This window comes from Carcharodon carcharias, chromosome 1, assembly GCF_017639515.1.
Source record: "Carcharodon carcharias isolate sCarCar2 chromosome 1, sCarCar2.pri, whole genome shotgun sequence".
NCBI lineage: Eukaryota > Metazoa > Chordata > Chondrichthyes > Lamniformes > Lamnidae > Carcharodon > Carcharodon carcharias.
The window spans coordinates 17,520,507-17,542,338 of NC_054467.1; the positions used below are offsets into that span (position 1 = coordinate 17,520,507).

Sequence of the window (21,832 nt, forward strand, 5' to 3'; positions counted from 1 at the left end):
TCTGGAATTAAAAGTCGAATTATGACCATAAAACTATTATTGATTGTGTCTCAGTCATTGACAGCTTCTCTGTTTCTTGAATGCATTTTCCATTAGCTTACTGATCTCTTATATCAACCACAGCCCTTATCCTCCGGCCACCTGGTTCACTAATGTCCTTTAAGGGAGGAAATCTGCTGTCCTTATCTGGTATGGCCTACGCGTGACCCCAGACCCACTGAAATATGGTTGACTCTTAAATGCCCTCTGAACAAGGGCAATTAGGGATGGGCAACAAATGCTCGCCTAGCCAGCAACGCCACATCCCACGAACCAATAAAAAAACCTTAACTGTACACCCCCACATTAACCTAGACTATGTCCCCGTTAACCTGGACTGTGCCCTTATTTAACCTGGACTGCATGCCCTCCCCTAACATCAACCTGGACGGTGCCCTCTCCATTAGTCTGTTCTATTTCCTTTCCGAGCTGGCAGACCCCTCCCCCACCTTGTATTTCTGATCTACTTTAAGTTCAAACCCGAATCCCTGAGCCTTCCCCCAACCTGTGCCTCAGTCATTGACACCTTCTCTGTTTCTGTAATTCCTTTAATGCATTTTCCATTAGCTCACCGATCTCTTATATCATCCACTGCCCTTGCCCTCTCTCTTGGTCTGTGTGTTTTCCCTCCCTAACCCTCCCTTCCTTTTTCCTAATCCTTGTCTCTCACTCTCTCTTCCATTCAGGATCTGGTGCCGCTGAGTTTTCCCGCAGTTTCGGCGCGGCGGGACATGATCCCCATTCCCTGGGACCTGTGCCTTTCACGGGACCTCCGGCCAAAACTGGTTGTCCGAGGCCCGATTGGCTACAGCGGACTGTCTATCACCTATCACCTGGGCCCAGCCTGGGACCCTTCGCCCCGCCCACGCCCCGCCCTGTTCGCAGGTAAAGGTGCAACCAGAGGGGAAAGGGGGGCGGGGCTCCGCGCGGGGTGGGCGAGCGGCGTTTGATTGGTCGGTTGGTTGGGAAAGGGGCGGGTCTATGTCAATGAGGCGGTGGGCTGGAATGCGGGGAACCTCGCCGAGGTGTGCGGCTGCTGGAAGCTCCGTGGACGGGCGGTGAGGGGGGAGAGACCGCCCGGGTTCAGGGTCAAAGCGGCTGGCTTCGCCGCCCCGGCGCTTGCACTTGGGCCGCTGTGTTTTCCAGCACCAGGGTGGGTCCCACCGGCCACGTTTGGCATTTAGAGAATTCGCACAGGCGTCGCTCTCTCCTCTGCGGCCGAAGACTTGGCGTCTCTGCGGAGAGTTTTTATCCCAAGCAGCGGAGGAGAAGAAGGGAAGGGGGTGGTGGTGGGGTTGTCCCTGGCGCACCCGGGACTGTCCCTGGCGCACCCGGGACTGTCACAGCCTGTTATCATCCAAGGACTGGGGTCAATACCGCAAGCCCGCCTCTCATTCGATGGTCGAAATAGTTGGATCGATCGAACTTCCTGATCTTTTTTTCTTGAGCGGTGGGGAAGGGAGACCCGACTCCGGTGACCCAGGTGCGGTGAGTTTGTCCTCGTTCCTGTCGGTGGCTCTCGCATTCGGATTGTGTTTTTTTTCTCTCTCTCTCTCACTTTTAGATCAACTTGCCCCGCGAGGGAATTTCTTGCACCTTTCTTCCTTGGGAGCAAACTAAGCCTGGACTTCGTGGTCCCGGTGGGTTTGGAGGGAGGGTGGGGGGGGGGGGGTGTGGTGGAGTGAGTGGTGGTTCCTCACGTTTCCCCACGACAAGTTCCAAAACAATCGCACCCCCTCTGAGAGGTGCGAAGCTGCTCTGTGAAAGTTAACCTCCCCGGCTTTCGCCCTGCAATCGGTGGCATTGCACGTTTGCTTACGGTTTCAAGGGGGAGTTTAAAAGTAATTGAGTTTGTGTGTGAAACAAACAACGCGTGACAAACTAGGGATTGTATCACCTAATTAAAGTAACTTTCAAGTGCGCTGCCTTTAATCTCTGGGGCTTTCGATGTCACGGTTAAAGCGAACCCTTGAAAATGCCTTTAAAATAAACAGAAAATGTTGGAAATACTCAACAGCATTTGGCAGCATTTGGAAAATGCCGATCTGCTGTCAGAGGAATTAAGGTGAGAGGATGGTTTATTTCAGATTTGGGATGAGTTTGCTTGGCTGATCTGCCCGTCGACTACTTACTCCACTGTGCAACAGAGAGTTCATTATAGTTGAGCAAGAGGAAGAATTTCAATTCCTAAACTCAATAAAATGCTAAATAAAAGTTTCAGTTTAAATGGAATTCTTGGCAGAAACTCCAGAAGCCTGATGGTGCTGTGTGTTTCCAATTACAACCATTCGGCTTAGTCACATTTTCATGAAATTTTCTCTTTAAATGGGAATTAAAACAGAATGCAGAATGTGACTTTCTTCACCCTGGCCCCTTGCAGCCATGACTCATACAGCACACTGTTGATGAAGAACACTCTATTGCTAGTGATGATCCCCCGAAGAACGTCATTCCATTATGTGCCTGCACATTAGAGGGGCCCTTGCCAAGAGTCTTTGAATATTTTTTTAAGGAAGCGCTAGATGGGTTCTTGATTAACAAGGGGGTAAAAGGTCAATGGGGGTCGGCAAGAATGTGGGATTGAGGTTATATTCAGATCAGCCATGATCTTATTGAATGGCAGGGCAGGCTCGAGGGGATGAGTGGCCTACTCCTCGTAATTCATATGTTCAGTCAGTGCAAGTCTGTGTTGCAGTTCAGAACGCAGTAAAGTATTTTAATTTTGCTCGAAATCTCTCTTATTTGACAAGTTATAAGCTTGCCTGTTTGTTTCATGTGCAGTCCATCTTGTGATACTTTTGGAATTATCAAATACCATGTCATTTTAGAGTTCCAGGACATAATGCATTCTATTCTGATGAATCATTGGATGTTTTGTGGTTTTGGAAGAAGTGATCCTTTATCAGTAGAATTGTCTGGCAAGAATTTCAGTAGTTTTTCAGGGCACTCATGTAAATGATGCACAGTTAACATAGAAACAGGAGCCAGCCACCCAGCCGCTCCAGTCGTAAGATTTCTCTGTCTCTGAAAGATGGCTTCTCCCACAATGCAGCACTCCCTTGGTACCGTACTGGAAAATCAACCTAGATTATGTGCTCTGGCCTCAGGCTTGAAGCCAAGACATTCTGATTCTGACATGCAAGTGCCATCACTGAGCCGTGTCTGATCCCAGCAACATGCCCACATTTCTACTGAAGTTCTTTTACACACCTTTTTTAGGAGGTGTGTATGATGGGGTACTGTCCTATTGTTCCTACTCTCCTTGATTGGCACGCAAGTTGCAAGAAATTGAGCTTTTCTCCTTGAATCCCACTCATGCTCTGCAGTTTCTTTTTATATCCGCTCATGGAATGAGGGCGTCGCTGGCTAGGCCAGCATTTATTGCCCACCTCTAATTGCCCTTGAAGGTGGTGATGAGCTGCCGACTTGAACTGCTGCAGTCCATGTGATGTGAGTACAGCCACAGCACTGTTAGGGAGGGAGTTCCGGGATTTTGACTCGGTGACAGTGAAGGAACAGTGATATATTTCCAAGTCAGGATGGTGAGTGGTTAGGAGGGGATCTTCCAGATGGTGTTCCCAAATATCTGCTATCCTTTTCCTTCTAGATGGTAATGGCCGTGGGTTTGGAAGGTGCTGTCTAAGGAGCCTTGGTGAGTTCCTGCAGTGCATTTTATAAATGGTGCACACTGCTGCCACTGAGCGTCGGTGCTGGAGGGAGTGAATGGCACCCTACCCACAAACAATCAAGCGGATTGCTTTCTCCTGGATGGTGTCTAGCTTCTTGTGTTGTGGGAGCTGCACTCATCCAGGCAAGTGGGGAGTATTTCATACACTCCTGACTTGTGCCTTGTAGATGGTGGACTGGCTTTGGGGAGTCAGGAGGTGAGTTATTCGCCACAGGATTCCTAGCCTCTGACCTGCTGTTGTAGTCACAGTATTTGTGTGGCTAGTCCAGTTCAGTTTCTGGTCAATGGTCACCCCCAACATGTTGATAGTGGGGGATTCAGCAATGGTAATGCCATTGAATGTCAAGGAGCAGTTAGATTCTCTCTTGTTGGAGCTGGTCATTGCTTGGCACTTGTGTGGCCTGAATGTTACTTGCCACTTGTCAGCCCAAGCTTGAATATTGTTCAGGCTTGCTGCATTTAGACATGCACTGCTTCAGTATCTGAGGAGTCATGAATGGTGCTGAACATTGTGCAATCATCAGTGTACATCCCCCATTTCTGACCTTATGATTGAAGGAAGGTGATTGAAGCAGCTGAAGATGGTTGGACCTAGGACACTACCCTGCGGAACTGCTGCAGTGATGTCCTGGAACTGAGATGATTGATCTCCAGCAAATACAACCATTTTCCTTTGTGCTAGGTATGACTCCAATCAACAGGTTTCCCCCTGATTCCCATTGACTCCAGTTTTGCTAGGGGCTCCTTGATGCCACACTCAGCCAAATGCTATCTTGATGTCAAAGGCAGTGGCTGCATTTGATTTGAAATAATAAATTTAGTGATGTTTACACACATGCATTTAGAATATCACTTTGACTCTTTCCCACCTCCTAGCCCCCACCCACAATTCTTTTTACTTAGTTATCCCTGGCATTGTGGCTGACACTAATCCCTCAATCCACATCAGAAAAACAGATTACCTGGTCATTATTGCACTGCTGTTTGTGGGAGCTTCTTGTATGCAAATTGGCTGTTCCTTTTCCAACATTTAAAAACAGCGTCTACATTTTAAAAGTACTTCATAGGTCGCCCCAATGCACATTCCAGCCAGAGGTCTTGGAAGGCACCACCTAAATGCAAGTCGTTTTTTTATCCAATTCTGTTTGGGGCAAGAATAATAAAAATGTTAGGTTTAACCCTTGCATTTGGTCAGGGTGACTAGGCCGTAGTATAGTGGTAATGTTATGAGGGCTGGACTGATAATCCAGGGTCATGGGTTCAAATCCCACCACAGCAGTTGAAAAACTTAGATTCAATTCCTTAAATAAATTCTTGAATAAAAAGCACACATCAGTAATTGTGAACATGAAAATACTGGACTGAAGTAAAAATCCATTTGGTTCACCAATGTCCTTTTTGGGGAAGGGAATCTTCACTGCCCCTACCTGGTACGACCAGTATATGACATCAGACCCATAGCAATCTGATTTACACTTAACTGCCCTCCGAAATGGCCTAGCAAGCCACTCGGTTGTATTCTCAAAACCACATACTCTATGGTAATACCATAGAGTAATTGGGGATGGGCAACTAGTATTGGCCTTGCCAGCATTGCCTGCATCCATGTGAATGAATAATTTTTTTTTTAAAACTCTGCTTTTACTTTTTAGGTGACCAGAACAAGAAGCACTAATTTGGCTTTGGGTTACTCCTGACTTTTCAGCTGTTTGACAGACTGTGACCTTGGGTTTGTTTTGCATTGGAGGAACTGTTAAAAGAGCAAAGCTTTGAGAATGCTGCAGCAAATATTGGACACCATGTACATTGAACCAGAGCTTCTGGCTGAACTAAATGAAGAACAAAAGCAGATACTGTTTTTTAAAATGAGACAGGAACAGATTCGAAGGTGGAAGGAAAGGGAAGAAAAACTGGAGCCGAAGGAAAGAGAGCCTCCAACAAGTGAGCTGATTTGTCTTTTGACATCTTTTACAATCTCTCCTTTGCCTCCACCTATCACTGACCTTCTATCCAGCTTCACCTGTCCCACTCCCCCTCTTAACCAGTGTGTATTTCACCACATTGCTATTTCTCTTTAGTTCTGAAGAAGAGTCATACGGACTCAAAACATTAACTCTGTCTTTCTCTCCACAGATGCTGTCTGATCTGCTGACTTTTTCCAGCAGCTTTTGTTTCAGATTTCCAGCATCTGCAGTATTTTGCTTTTATCATTTTTGTCTTGTCACTGGGCCCAAAGGCTTTTTAAACAAAAATCCATATAAAATGTATTGCATTTTTTAAGGTGGTGGTTCTTTTGAATGGAAAGGGTTAATGGGAGATTTAACAGAGATTTAAAAGTTTTGTTTCAGTAAATTGGGAGAAACTGTTTCCAGTGTAGAAGGATAGGTAATCAGAGGGGACAAATTTACCATGAGGAGGAGAGTACTCTTGACACAGCAAGTTGTCTTGACCTGAAATGCACTGCCTGAAAGGGTGTTGGAAGTACATTCCATAGTAGCTTTCAAGAGGGAATTCGATCTAATCTTGAAAAGGAAATCTTTGCAGGGCTATGGACAAAGAGTGGGGAGTGGAACTAATTAGATAGTTCTTTCAAATAGCCATCACAGACATGGTGGGCTGAATGGCCTCTTTCTGTGCTGTAAGATTGTAGAATGACTAGCCTTCCAAATCTCTTGTGCCTGATCACTCACAGCTGCCAGCTGTGCTAATCCATGTTTGTCAGTGTGCCAGAAAATGGATAAGGGAATGATTAGAAAACATTTACTATGGCCAATATTCTGCTTAGAGCAGAGATGTTATAGGAGAGCACAACTCAGTTTAAAGAACCCATGATTTCAGCTGGTATCTTGAAGATAGCTGCATTGTTTATAACATTGCAACCTTTCCTCTGTTTCTTGGGCGATGGCATTTTGATATCTTCCTGCTTCATTCCTACTGTCTCCAGTAAAAGAATCTTTCTAGATTCAATATCTGGGGTTTTGGCAGACTGCTTGCAGCCTCTGTGCATATTTTGCCCCTTATCCTCTCCGTCATAATGACTGCCGACTTCCATCCACCTCTTCCATCCTACCTCAGCCCGTCTGCTGCTGAAATCTTCATCGACCTTCATTACCTCCAGACCTGTGTATCCCAAATGCTCTTGTAGCCACCCTACATAAACTTCAGCCCATCCAAATCTTTACTATCTGTTGTCATATTCAAGAAAGCCAATAGTCAAAGGATAGAATTAGAGCCCAATCTTTACAGTCTAACATTTAGTTAGAATGAAACATTACAAGCACACAGCTCCCTCCTAACTTAACTCCGCCCCAGTTTCAGTAAATGTCTGTCTACATCTGCTCAAGTGAAAACCCAATTCATGCCCTCCACCTGTTTATAATTAAAAACAATTGATAAACTAACGTTTGTATCCTATCATAAGCCCAGCTCACTTGTTGACCCTGCCCTTAGTGACGTGTATTTGTCCCCAGTCAGCCAACACATGCAATTTAAAATTCTCATCTCACATTTCTCACATTTATGGTCTCCTCCCTTCCTATCAAAGTAACCTGCCCCCCACCACCCCGCCCCCCCAAGATCTGTGTTCCTCCAGTTATGGCTGCTTCTGCATCACTTTCAGTTCACCCAACCATTGGTGGCCGTGTCTTCAACCATCTAATCCTTACACTCTGGAATTCCTCAACCACTTGACCTTTCCTCCTCCTTTTTAATATGTTCCTGAAAACCTATTTATTAATTACTGCTTTTTATTTATGGGCCCTCCTTACATTTTCTACATCCTGTATCACACCCTTTCATAATCTTAAACCTTCAGCAGCTACTATGGAATGTACACCACCTCATTTGCATTTAATTGAGCTCCTGTGAAGCACCATTAGATTTTTTCTATATTAAAGGCTTTGTATAATTGATTTATTTGTTTATTTACAATAATCTAAATTGTGTGTAAATTGTTGTTGTGTTTAGCAACATGGTAGCCTGACTAATCCCTACCTTTAAGATTAAAGCACTTCAGGTAATATGCCCCAGCCAAGGTCACCTCTAACAATAGGTGCCTGAACATTGATCATGTTGATGTAGAATTGGAATGGGAACAACAGTGAGCTGCTGTGGGATTCACTTCATGTTGCCCTCTGGAGAGTGAATTTCACTAATGGGAGCCTCAGCTGTCACACTATTGCATTCTGTGCAGGGTCAGACTGCTTCTGCTTGTTTATTGTGGGGCGGGACAGGCAGGGCTTTCAGTGAACGCCAAATGCTTGTTGGGGCCTTTCCCATGCCTTTAGAGTTTAGAAAGACTAATCTAGGCTCTCAAAGGGAAAGATAAACAAGAGCAGTGTCTCATATCGTAGGGGAATTACTCGAGGTAATGATTTAGGTGCTTGGGCGAAGTGTCTCCTGTGTGGGACGGCAATATTTGTATATTTAAGGCCAGGAGGAATCTGAGTCAGACAACACTGAGGGAGCTGAAGACACTTTTTTTTTTGAATCTCATGCACTTGCTGATTTTAATGTTAATTCTGTAACTTCTTGAAGCTAATACCCTGGATCCTGTTCTCATTCAACATTTGAACAAAATATATAGGCAAATGCAAACCACTAACTGAATCATTCTTTTGCTAATTTAGGCAGCAGGGAGGGGAGAGGGTGGTTTCACTCCACTGATCTGGGCTAGATTTAAACCCAAACCTTTGAGATCAAAAGTCAAGGTGTGCGCGCTCACTGGGTCCCACAGTGCCAAATTAATGATGCTTTATTGGGCCCTTGTCTTTTTTCCTACACATTCTCGCAAAAGATGCACACTTTCTAAAAGGCTAAAGCGAAAACCAAAAATAACTTTTTTATTCGTTCATGGCATGTGGGCATTGCTGGCTAGGCGATGGTCTAGGCCCATCCCTAATTGTGCTAGTTCAGAGGGCATTTAAGGGCTAACCATATTGCTGTGGGTCCAGAGTCAAATGTAGGCCAGACGAGGTAAGGGCAGGAGATTTCCTTCCCTAAAGGACATTAGTGAACCAGATGAGTTTTTATGCCAGTCGGCAATCATCCTCAGATTTTTAATTCCAGATTTTTATTGAATTCAAATTTCACCATCTTCTATGGTGGGATTCGAACTCGGGGACCCCAGAGCCTGGCTCTCTGGAATACTTGTTTTGTGGCTATGCCACTGCCTCCCTCAGTAATTTATGCCCTCTTTGGGTTAAAAGTAGAGGGTTATTTTACCCTTGCTTAGGTTTTCCTGTTGGCTGATTTCTCCTTACTGAGTTGTTTCCACTCGGATTGTGGATCCAGAAGCATACCCACTCATTCTAATTGGTTGTTGGTTCTCTGTTTGTTTGAGCATTACGATATCCAATAAGTGACCCTCTCTTGGCTCCTGCTACTTCCTCTCCCTATATCCCTATGAGCTCTCTTTGATTTACGTGGCCTGCTTTGGTGCAGTAGATGCTATTCACCCCAATTGATCTCCCATTTCTTTCATCGAACCTTATATACACATCCTTCTATTCCCTTCTTCCTCATGTGTTTCTTTAGCTTCTCCTTAAATGCATCCATTCTACTCGCCTCAACTGCTCCTTGTGGTAGTAAGATGTGCATTCTGATTGCTCTCTGGTTAAGGAGTTTCTCCTAAATTCCTTATTGGATTTATTAATTACTGCTTTTTTATTTATGGGCCCTAGTTCTGGCCCTCCTTACATTCTCTACATCTACTGTATCACACCCTTTCATAATCTTAAACCTTCAGCAGGTCACCTCTCAGCCGCTTTTCTTCTAGAGAGAAGGGCCCTAGCCTTATCAGCCGTTCCTGCTAAGCATGACGTCTCCATTCTGCACCATCTTTGTAAAAATTTTGTGCCTCCTTCTATTCCTCTTTATCCTTTTTAAAGATGGTAACGGACTGAAGTTTGGGGCAGGGTGCCTTATAAATGCAGAACTGGAAGGATGGCACCAGATTCCGATCGACTGTTGCACTGCACCATTAAAGATTTCTGAATTAAAATTCACAAGCTAGCACCATGCTTCACCTTACTCTAGCTGCTGTAGGTGGACTGGATTCTTTTCCCCTTTTTACCTGTTAAGTAGGAGTGCCTTTGGAGCAAAGGGCAAATGCTTTTTTTTAAGCTCAGTTTCCCCACTGCTAAGCAGTGAACCTTGCTCTCAATTTTCATTTCACTTGAAGCTCCCAGCTGTTGATTTAGAATGCTAATGCAGAGTCAATTACTGCCAATGCTGGAAACCTGAAATAACAGCAGTGTTTGAATGATAGGTCATCTCAATCTGAAACGTTAACTCTGCTTCTCTTCCCAGATGTTGCCTGACCTGCTGAGTACTTCCAGCATTCTTATTTTTCAAAACTCACAGTAAAAACACGGCTCAGTCAGACAGAATATAGACATTGGGAACCAAATTCAAATCAGTGGAGCCTGGATTGCAATTGGAGAAAGAGTGTATGTTCCCAACTGCACTGAAGGGCAAACCGAATTTAGAAACTAATGGAAGCTGTTTGAAATGGCAAAACAAAGAGGAAATGCTTTTGTGGGGATCAAATTAATTTTGCTGCATGGGCCCTCTGTAATGTTGACTGCAGTGTTGCACTTTTGAGAAAGGGATCATGTTATAAGTAGGATGCCTATGCATAGGTATATAGAATTAGAGTGTTATACAGCACAGAAACAGGCCCTTTGGCCCATTGTGCTCATGCTGGCCATCAAGCACCTATCTCTTCTAATCCCATTTTTCAGCACTTGGCCCATAGCCCTGTATGCTATGGCATTTCAAGTGCTCATCTGAATATTTCACAAATATTATGAGGGTTCCTGCCTCTACTACCCCCTCAGGCAGTGTGCTCCAGAGTCCAACTACCCTCTAGGTGAAAGAATTTTTCTTCAAATCCCCTCTAAACGTCCTGCACCTTACCTTAAATCCCCTGGTTATTGACACCACCTCTAAGGGGGAAAGTTTCTCCTATCTACGCTATACAGCAAGTACAATTATAATAAAAGTACAATTATAATAAAACACTGAAATAGACCATTCAGCATTATGCGTCTGCTGTGATCAACTTGGTAGCACACTCGCCTGAGTCACAAGATTCTGGGTTCAAGATGAACGCTAGGACTTAAGCACAAAAATCAAGGCCACTGCTGCAGTACAGTACTGAAGTGCTGCACTGTTGGGAGATCCCTTCGTTCAGATGAGATGTTATCCTGAGGATAACACCTGTCTGCTTGGTTGGCTGTAAAAGATCCCTTGGCACTAGTTTGAAGAGCAGGGGGAGTTATCCCCATGTCAATATTTATCCCTCAATCAACATCACGAAAACAGATTATCTGGTCATTAAACAGTAGTGTGATGTGGGAGCTTGCTATGTGCAAATTGGCTGCCGTGTTTCCTACATTACAACAGTGACCACATTCAAAGTACTTCTTTGGCAGTAAATATAAATGCTTGAATATGAATACAAGCCTGTCTGCCTGAAAGTTATCCAATTGGTCCCACTACTTTGCTCTTTCCCCACAATTCTGCAAATCAGTCATTTTCAACTACCGTACCATAGTTTTTAATTGTTTTATAATTTTAAAAAATGCTAAGTACTTGTGGTTGGAAACTTCTACATCCGACCTGTACTAGTTTTTCTAAGTGCAGCATGAGGGGGGAAAGAAGTTAGTTCAATGACAAAATTTGATTTTGTCTGGTGTTTCAGGCAAAGCTTTCAACATTTGGTAATTGCAAAATTACCCCTTTTGGAGTCCAGAAGGGAAGTAAACAGGATGAAATTTTAGTGATTGGAAATTTTGTTTGTCTTACATACTTGAGAATTTCCTCAGAAAATTAAACCACAGAATAAGCACAGACTTGAGGGATAGAGTTGTTGGTGTGTCGGTACTGGTTTGTCAAAATAAGTATCAACGAGCGAACTCCAAGCTCTCTTCCCCCTGATGTGAAGGAAGCTGGAAAGGGAGAGTTTGTCTTCCCTGCCAAAGCTATCATTTTTTGTGTATGTTTTACATGGTGCTGCTTAATCTAAGTGTGCATTTTAATCAGGAACTGATGTTAATTAGTGACTTGTGGTACAGTGCTCTGCAATTTTCCACTTGAATTGAAGTTGCCCAGAAGAGTGTGAAAAGATCAAATGGGGACAAGTGAAGCTTTCATTTGCCATAGATAAATATGCCAGCCCAGCACCTGATGTGTGGGTGAACCATGTTGACACTAGGTTTGAATTATCAATGCTGAATTAACTGACCTGTGGAGGACCTCAAATTTTGATGGCAGAGAAGAGAGCAGATGGATAAAAGTGAAGAAAGTACTTGAATTTCTATGGTACCATTCATGTCCTTGGGTCTCAAAGCGCTTTACAGTCAATTAAGCACTTTTGGGGTGTAGCCACTGTTTTAATCCAGTAAACACCACAACCGATTTGTGCACAGCAAGATCCCACAAATAACAAAGCGGTAATGTCCAGAAAATCAATTTTTATTGATGTCGGTTGAGGGATCAATGTTGACTACCAAAAATCTGGAGTTCTCTCTGCCAAAAGGCTAGGGATTCTGTACTAATTGGAGCTTTTAAGACCAAGATTGATAGATTTTTGTTCAATTTAAGGATATCACGAAATATGAAGCTGGAGTGGCAAAATGGATTTGGGAGATTCCTACCTGTCATGATCTAACTGAGTGGTGAAGCAGGCTTCAGAGGCTGAATGGCCTACGCTTACTCCTATGTTCCTACATCAGTGGGGTTGGGCTCAATATTGAGCTTCCCCCAAATGATGAGGTCCAGATCTTTGGCCACTCTTCCAGGAACAAGCCATGTTCTTCACCAAGAAATTCAGTGAATGTGTTATTACAGGCCTCCCCACCCAGTGATTGAAAAGTAACACTGAAGGAGAAATGAAGCATGGGAAAGGGAGAGTTGGGATGTGGGTATTGGAGATCATAATCACATGAGGAAGCAAGATGACGGGGGAAAAGAACCCCATTACTTAGGAGCTTCGAGTCTATCAAGCAAGTCTTTTATCAAGAGAATTGATCATTCTGATTTTATGTTGGAGCTAGGAGTTTAGAATCAGCTGCCAATCTGCAGAGAAAGAACCAGGGTATAATTTTTGCCTGGTGCAATCACCAGGCAGATGGCAAATTTGTGACCACACCAACTGGAGAAAATGTGGAATTCACTGAGACAAATAGCATTGATCCATTTAAGAGAAACATGATAGAGAATGAGGGAGAGAGAGAAAAAGGATATGTTGATAAGGTGAGATGGAGGAAGATGGGGAGATGCTCATGTGGGGCATAGACCAGTTGGGTCAAAATTGGTTGTAAAATTCTATGTGGATACCAAGCAAACCTCCTCTGCTCTTTGTCAAAAGTGTGCTATGACCATTTGAGAGGGTAGGCAGGGCCTCTGTTTAATATCTCATCTGAAAGACGACATCCCTGACAGTGCCTTAGTCCTTCACTGGAATATCACCTTGATTTTATACTTGAGTCTTTGGAGTGGGACTTGAACCCAGAGCCTTCTGACTCCAAGGCAAGTGAGCCTCCCCACTGAGCCATGGCTAATATGGAATGGAGACTTATCCTGTTAACTAATCATTAGCCCTCACAAGAGGGTGGCATCTTATGAGGACTGAGTCGATCTCTGCTGTGACATCTTTCGCAGTTGGAGGGCTTGTTGGTGCAGGAAGAACAGGTAGTCGAGCTCTCTGTTATAGATCTGTTGGAAACTCTGGAGCTCATACGCCAGTACAATTTACAACTCCCATGAGAGGCAGGGAAGATAGAACTCTGCAGGAAGAAACCTTTCAGATGGGTATTTTGAGCCATCAATATAGATGCCTCTTTCACTGAGATCTGTTTATGATGGGAAGATTTTACAAAATCTATATTGTGAATTCATTGAAGATCAGATGATGCCACTGCTGCTCATTGAGGGAATTCTAAGATAGAGAATAAAAGCTTTATTGTGTACTCATGGCAAACAGTACTGTCCTTTTAATGGAAAGTTTTGAGACAGCCATTAACTGCTCCAAATATACATACATACACAAATTCGTGGGAGTGATTCTCAAGCGAGAGCATTGTTTGGTAGTTTTTTTTAGGATGGTTCAGGATGGTGAGTTAGATTGTTAGAGGTGGGCACCATAGACTGCAGATCACATTTTGCACACAATCTCCATCATTAAAGGCAGCTTACTGTCCCCCTTGGGTCCTTTCCTTGTCACACGTCCCCACTGAAAGGAAAAATGAAAGGGGCACTGTGGTAACTAAAGTTGCGGAGAAGCTGAAGGTTACAGGCTGGCAGAGAAAGTGTGTTCTTTCCCATTTCACCCCCCCACTTCCCTCGGATTCCTACTCTTGCCCCTTCCTAATCCCCATATTAACTCTTAACTTTTTAAGCTGACCAGTTAAACTCTGTGTGTTGGTACACTTTGGCACAGACACACCCTACATATTGGCACATGCTGTGTACTGGAACGTTGGTACGCCCAGCACATCCTGCATTGGTACACTCACCTCTCAGTTGTGGTATTTGAGGAGCAGTACTATGAAAGACTGCAATGCACAATTCTGCAAGGATCTCTGTTTGCCTTTAGCAAATACTTAAAATGGCCTTCAAACTCTTTTTTTTCATGTGCAGAAAATGGGAAATCAGTGAATTGGTTGCTGGCAGCGGATAACGACGTGTGGGTCTGGGTAATGGGTGAAGGCTCAGGAGACAAACCCTATGACCAAATCTGTGATGAAATAATTGCAGAGAGAGCAAGGCAACAAGCTCAGAAAGAGGCAGGAGAACTGAGGTATGAAATATTCTTTTATTCCTTCTAGCATTGATCATATTTATAGCCTCTAGTGACTGGATACGAAAATCAAACCTGCAGTGCCAGAATTACCTTTTTGAACTGTCCTCAAAAGATAAAATACAGTAGAGTGTTGACTGGCCGCTGTGTGTCAAAAATCTTCCCATGTCTTTTATTATTTCATGGGGTATGGACATTGCTGGCAATGCCATCCCTATTTGCCCTTGCTAGGTCATTTCAGAGGGCAGTTAAGAGTCAGCCACATTGCTTTGGTCTGAAGTCACATGTAGGCCAGACCAGGTAAGGATGGCAGATTTCCTTCCCTAAAGGAAATTAGCGAATCAGATGGGTTTTTACAACAATCGATGATACATTTATGGTCACCATTACTGAGACTAGCTTTATATTCCAAATTTATTAACTGAATTCAAATTCCACGAGCTGCCATGGTGGGATTTGAACCCATGTCCCCAGAGCATTATCCTGGCCCTCTGGATTATTAGTCAAGGGACATTACCACTGTGCCTTTTAAAATGGTTATCTATAGATCATCTAGTTTTAAGGGAATATATTTAGTAGTGGCCTAGTCCTCCATATCTGCCAACTGCTGCATTTGAGGAATGGGGTAGGAAGAAGATAACTTTTTTTTCAGTTTGACCTCACCCCCCCTCTCCCCAATTTCAGATGCTGAGTAACTTGCTGTGCATTTCCTGTTTTGACTTATTTTTCCTGTGGTTAAATGTTTTTATTAATAGAAATTATCTTGCATTTTGAAAGGATCTTGCATTTTCTTATTCTTCACAATAATCCCCCTCTCCATTTTGTGCCCGGTCTCTCTTTTTTTGCTCGCTCTCTCTCTCTCTCTCTCTTCTCCTTCCGGTCTTCCTTCTGATCTAAACAATATTTCAGTGTCATTCAGAACTGGCTATTAGGAAGCTGGTCCAGTGATGCAGTGAAAGGGCTCATTTGAGTCCGGTCTGCATAAATAAGTATATCTTTTCTCTTTTTTCAAAGATGTGCGGAATGTTTGCAGTGGGGAGGGAGAAGAGATCAGGGACAGTCAGGTCTCTGCTGTTCCCCTCGAAGGGGTGGGGTGGAGGGGTTTTCCAAGTTACAGTGGGGAGAAATCTAAACAGAATTTTGGGTTCAGTGTATTTGGCATGATTGGTATTCACTTTGAGAAGATTTAAGTCCTGTTGGCTGTCAAGTCACTTTTTTCTTTTTCCTTCCTCTCACCCTATCTGTCCTGTAAAACTGGTTGGTTGTCACATGCCTAGTCATCAATGTCCTGTAACAACCCTTGGAACAGCAGAGTGTCAAAAGGAAATAACCCATTAAGAGGCTTACCTGAGGCCATAAAACATTACTATAGCCCCCGATTTATCTGCAGCTATTTCAGTAGATGTCCGTTATAAGACTGAGGTGCTTGCAAGAACAGCCACTGACAGTGCTGCGGCAGAGTTACAACAGTTAACAGCCTTATGCTGATGTTTCTGGGATAGACTAGCTGGTATAGCTCCCACCTGTGCCTACAAGGACACATTTAAGGGGAGGAGATTCTCTTGGTGGAGAGTTCTTGCTCCTTAACCTTCAGTTGGGCTTCAGTATTTGATTGTCACTGAATGTATAACAGGGAGTACCTGGCTGAAGTGATGAAGTGTATCTAAGCCAGATTCTGAGACTGGATCCTTAGAGATGAGGGATCCAGAATTGTTGTTTTTTGAGAATGGTGGTGAAGGGGATTAGGGGTGGGATTGAAGTCTCCCTTTATGTAAGGGAGGCACAGGGACATACAGCTGTTAAGGAGGAAGGAAACCAGGTACCATCCCTGCCCCACAAGGAGACCAGCTACTGTCAGCTGTTTCTGGTATCTTTGGGTGGGCTTCATATTATCAAAAACTCACTTCTCCTGGCTATACTCCTTGACCTTGTGAACTTCGATTGGGTCATTGGTGACTGTGAATGGGTGGATCCTGGTACTTGTGCAGAGATTGGCCTCCTGCAGGTTTTCAGGGCCCATCTGAACCGAGCTGTGTTGCAACCTTCAAACGTGCTCACTCGTGGGTGTTGTGTTCTTTGAGTGTTCAGTTCTGTTCAGTTATGGGGGGAGGTAATGCAGCTGAGCCTCTTATGTACTTGCTTGATGTTCATGTGCAGTGGTGGCTGGTCAAGCAGCAAGAATTTGGCTGATCTTTCCACTGCCTAAACCATTAGCATTGAGACCTGTATTGGCACCTTCTGGAAAGCTGCCCTGTAATAGACTTGGATTTGAATTGTAGAATCTCTCAGTCCTGGGTGACTTAATTACCCATTAGATATACTTGCTGAGCTAATGCAGATTAAAGAAGCATTCAAGTGCCTACATAACAGGGTTCCCGTGTACATGTTTTTTTTTAAATAAGCTCTTTGATTGACAGGAAGGTAAAAGAAAAGGAACTGATCCGAAGATTCTCTGCCTCACTTAAGATGGGGGAGAAGGGCATCAAGAGACAGAAAGAGTTTGAGAAGAAAGCTGAAGCAGGTCAGGCCTCAAAAGCAGCCGCCGAAGATGAGCGAATCCAGATGGAACTTAAGGTAAACTGCAGTCACCTCCCTCTCTCCTTTTCTTCCTGCCCATGTCCAATTTTCTCCTGCCAACTCCCCCATTCTCTTCCATGGTGATTATTCCACAAGAGTGCAGGAACACCAGCACTTGCGAGTTCCCGGCCAAGCTATGCACCATCCTGACTTGGAGCAATATCGCTATTCCTTCATTGTTGCTGGGTCTAAGTCTGGGAACTCCCTTCCTAACAGCATTGTGGGTGTACCTACAGTAGATGGACTGCAGCAGTTCAAGAAGGTGGCTCTCTGGAATAACAAGGATATGACCTGCACCATGTAGTTTCCCTATTTCTCTTCCACGTGTGCTGATTCATAACTTGCCTAAGTGACATTGGAAGCCTAGAAAGTGGGGCTGTTTTGTGCCAGGGAGACACAATAGACAGCCTAGGAGCTGAAGTTGCCTCTGATCCACTTCTGCACCTTCAAGCAAGAGTACCCTCAGGGTTAACTTGAGGTCAGGAAGCCTTTAATAGTAGAAGTGCTTCCTTCCTCTTTTTGTTCTGATCAAGGTTGCCATGTCAGAGGCTCCACAAAGGCATTTCGATGCTCCTATCAGTCCCCCGGTGCTGTGCTAAACTGTTCCTGTGGTTCATCAAATGGTGGGTTCCCATTCTCTGAGGGAGGAAGGGTGATGGTGACTAGCTGTGGTTTGGTTTTAACTTATGACCTGTTACAGAGGCTACACAGGGGATGAGGCCTGATTTGAGGGTCTCCATGACAACAATAACTTTTACTGATATGCCAAAACAAATTTCTCCCAAGAGCTGTTTTCATTCCTAAATCAGGTTTGTTGTTTGGACAAAACAGGCTTAGGTCCATCATCTATAATCTGGATATTCAGAAAGGTGTTGAAAAAATATAATTTTTACAGAAAATGGAATGTTAATATTTTGAATCACAAAGGTATTAACATTTTTACATTTTAAGAGGAAAATTTGATTACCAGTTTTTGCTAATTTTACTTACTGTAAATTTATTCAGAATGCATCTTTGCTTATCTGCACACAACCAAATCTCTAATCTTTCACCAGATAAGAGCCAAGAACCATTTTATTTTGTCATACCATGGGCCTCGATTGTCACCATACCTAACTCCTTTAAAACCTAGCCGTAAGAAAATGACTAAAATCTCAAGGGCTCTTTTGCCCCAGTATCCCATTAACAGCATAGCAGGCATCAAAGGTGAATGAAATGCCACATGTGGCTCTGAAATCAAGATGGTGATCAGAATACCAGCTGTCGCGATAGATACCTTACACTCGCTTGTTGAAGCGGGATAAATATTTAATCCTTTTAATCCTCAGTATGCTTGGTATGTGCCAGCGAAGTAACCTCCCTACCAGTTCTATTTATTTCCTCTTAGTTGATTCAGCTCCCTCTTAATAAACCAGGAAGCTTGCCCAGAAGTGAACAAGGTTTAAATTCCAGTGTGAAATCTGCATTCACATGTATGGAGGTTTGAGATACATAATAATGTGCGTCATTATTCCCCAATGTGAAAACTGTAATTATTGACCTCAGTCTGTTTACTTAGGGAACCAGGCAAACAACTGCTTTCGTCAAAGATTGTGGGCATGTGCGCATGAGCATGTTGGAGGGTGTAACAAGGGTGAGGGTGAAGAAATATGAGTTGTATCATTCAGGACATTGCAAGAGGCCTGTTGTTGTTAATTCAGAGGAGGGTACTATTTTCAATTTTAATTTTTTCAAATATGGCCCAAGCTAATTTTTTTAAGTGACATGGCTTTGAAATCTTGCCCTCCCTCATGCCCTTAATGAAGACAGAAATTCTGAATGGAAATCTGAGTTGAAACTTAGCATCTGAATTTTGGCCTCCAAATCAACAGCTCAACACTTGTGGAAGTCCTTCAATGAAATTACGTCAGCAAATTCTTTAGACAATATAATTGCATCATTTCAATTCTCCTGTACAGCACTTTGCTCTTTCATTTTATATTCTGCATTCAGTTTCTTGAGCAGTATAAAGGAATATTAATATCCCCTGTCAGTTGCCAGAATTAGTTTTTTTTTAATGTAAGGATAATTGAATCAAGAGTCAATGAGAATATCTGGAAACCCTGAGAATATGAAGCAGATACACAGGTGATCATTGGACCTTGGTGTTAAGTGTCATGAGCATCACTCATAAGCTGTTAGTATCCTGTTGCTTGTTCTTGGTTATTTGGTTGATATGATATTAGGATGCCTGTACAGTATTGTTGCTACTTTACCATGCGCTTTTTCTTAGCATTTTTTTCCCTGAATCTTTATTTTGACAAACATTTTATTCAAGTTATTTCCTGCTCTTTAAAAGTTGATTTTTAAATATGAATGTTTATAATAAGTAATGAAACTTACCTATTATAAAGCAAAAAGAGGAGGAAGAACGCAGGAGACAAGAGGAGGAAATCAAGCGTCTGGAAGAGGAGAGAACCCAGCAGTTGTACATTAACTTGAAGGAAGCTCAAGAAATGGTGCAAAGAAATGAAAAGGAAGATCCAGAATGGCGCGAGATCTGTGAGTACAAGTTACTTCCAACACCAAGTCATTCAGGAGTCATGAACCAACTTGCCATTGTGCAACAACACAGGTCAATGTATTTTTTTTTTTTGTTTTCTCCAGTACGTTTAACAAAGACACGACCAAGGTCATAAGGAGGCTCCCAATCTCTGAAATTGTAAAGGCAGGAAGATGTGACAAATGATACATAACAGGGCCCTGTTGCTTTCAGAATGTGAGGTACCAGATAATGCATGAAAAGGCTTAGATAAAAGGTCAGGTACGGTAAAGGAGGAAAGAGACTTGTATTTGGATAGTGCTGTCGCAACCTCAGGCTGTCCTGGAGAGCTTTACAGCTAATAACCTACTCTGGAAGGTTAGTTACTGTTATAATGTAGGAAGCGCAACAACAGATTTGTGCACCTCAATGCAGCAACCCACAAACAGCAATATGATAATGACCAGATAATCTGTTTTTGTGATGTTGATTGAGGAATAAATATTGGCCAAGACTCCAGGGAGAGCTCCCTTGACACATGAGGCACATAAAATCACAGCACACGTTTTCTGAAAGCAGCAGGAAAGGACTGCATGTCAGTAATTAAGATTCTTGCTCATGTATGGCTATCTGGTTGCTGGAGGATTTGCGAGTCTTAATGTAAATGTGTTGATCTGAAAGTAATCAACTTGGAGATTTGTCTTCAGGTTCTAATTGGCTCTGGGTTTGGGTCTTGATTCATGTCGATATCTAGCAGCTAATATTTGCAGCTGCTCCATTGACTGTGAAGGCCTCCTGTGCTGAGAGGGAACCCTAAGCCTCCATCTGTCTGCTCTTTTAATAAGCAGGTCTCCCATTGGCTGAGCCCAGAACATTGCAAACTAGTGACCCACTGACCTGTCATCCTATTAGGAGACAGCGTCACAAGACAGGAATAAAGGAATTTGGAGTGCATGGAACACACCACCTGAAAGTTTCCCACCAAGCCACGCACAATCCTGACTAGAAAATATGTCACCGTTCCTTCACCGTGACCAGGTCAAAATCTTGGAACCCCCACCCCAACAGCAATGTGGGTGTACCTACACCACATGGACTGCAACGGTTCAAGAAGGCAGCTCAAGGGCAATTAGGGACGGGCAACAAATGCTGGCCTAGCCAGTGGCAACCACACCCCGTAAATGAATTTTTTAGAAAAATGTGGACCGGGTAGGTTCATAACAATCTGAAGTATAAGTGTTGAAGGAAAATTTACGGCTGAATGTAGCATTCAATTGTGAAGGAGCTGTAAGTTTGCAGTGTAGAGAAAGGAGACCCAGAAGTTTGCTGGCTAGACTTGGGATCATTTAGAGAAGGAGTAATCGGAATAACATTGAGTGCAACATTTACCTCAACGTAATCTATTTTTCGGATAGAGTACCAAAGTTCATCTAGCTTCTACCTGACCTCAGATTAGGAATGGTGGTGATATTTTTCCATTGTGTCCTGCATTTAATTGCATCACTGGTTTATGTGGGTGGTGATGGCTTCTCACGTAACCATAGTAGGACTTTCTATTCCTCCTCCACATACAATGGATGTGGTAGTCCATTGTCAACTATATACATGCACAAGATTTTGCCTCCTTGCAGCAGTCCTGAAAATGCTGGGATTTACCCAAGAACTGGTTCTAGAATTACACTCGCTTGTGCTGTTAAACTTCAACTGAGAAGTTCAAGATTCAAAACCTGCCCTCCAGGAGGATTTTAAAGCAGGGTCTTTTGAAGAATATATAACCAAAAATATCTGAGGGTTTGAATCAGTGTGGCTCTGTATTAATGCAGCCACTGAAAGTAGACCAGGATTTGCAGTAATGTGGTTCCCTGATGGTTAAGACCAATGCATGAGGCAGAAGCAAATTTTTGATTTCTGGGTCAGAGTTAAGTAGAGTCAAAGGTTTGGTGTTTCCTGATTTCAGCTGTTAGTGCCTTGATCTGTGAAGCTACAATTTACCTGGCAGCTAATGCTTTGCCTAAGTTTATTTTCTGTTGTAATATTGCCATCAGTATGCCATTCTGAGGTTTGTTTTCCTTGTTCATGGACACACACGTCGATTTGGTATGGCTCTAATTAAAGTGATACGCTTGCATTCTCACTAGATGAGCTCATGGGCAGTAAATGGACCTAAACCCCACATTCATGTGATGTGTCTTCCCAGCAATGC

At 43.4% G+C, this 21,832-nt stretch overlaps 1 protein-coding gene across 6 annotated transcripts in view; it reads left to right on the top strand.

Moving 5' to 3' along the window:
- Positions 1-1,028: 1,028 nt before the first annotated feature.
- The window catches only part of sh2d4a (SH2 domain containing 4A), a 37,902-nt gene continuing 17,098 nt past the window's right edge, over positions 1,029-21,832 (top strand). For 3 of the 6 annotated variants that reach the window (XM_041212576.1, XM_041212844.1, XM_041212750.1), the window contains exons 1-5: positions 1,029-1,522; positions 5,380-5,668; positions 14,372-14,531; positions 16,949-17,105; positions 19,502-19,649. In XM_041212576.1, coding sequence (XP_041068510.1) covers positions 5,503-5,668; positions 14,372-14,531; positions 16,949-17,105; positions 19,502-19,649 — 631 coding nt within the window. In that variant the 5' untranslated portion in view covers positions 1,029-1,522; positions 5,380-5,502. Of the gene's footprint in view, positions 1,528-5,379; positions 5,669-14,371; positions 14,532-16,948; positions 17,106-19,501; positions 19,650-21,832 lie in introns of all 6 variants that reach the window. The other 3 variants (XM_041212661.1, XM_041213018.1, XM_041212927.1) reach the window with 3 other exon arrangements.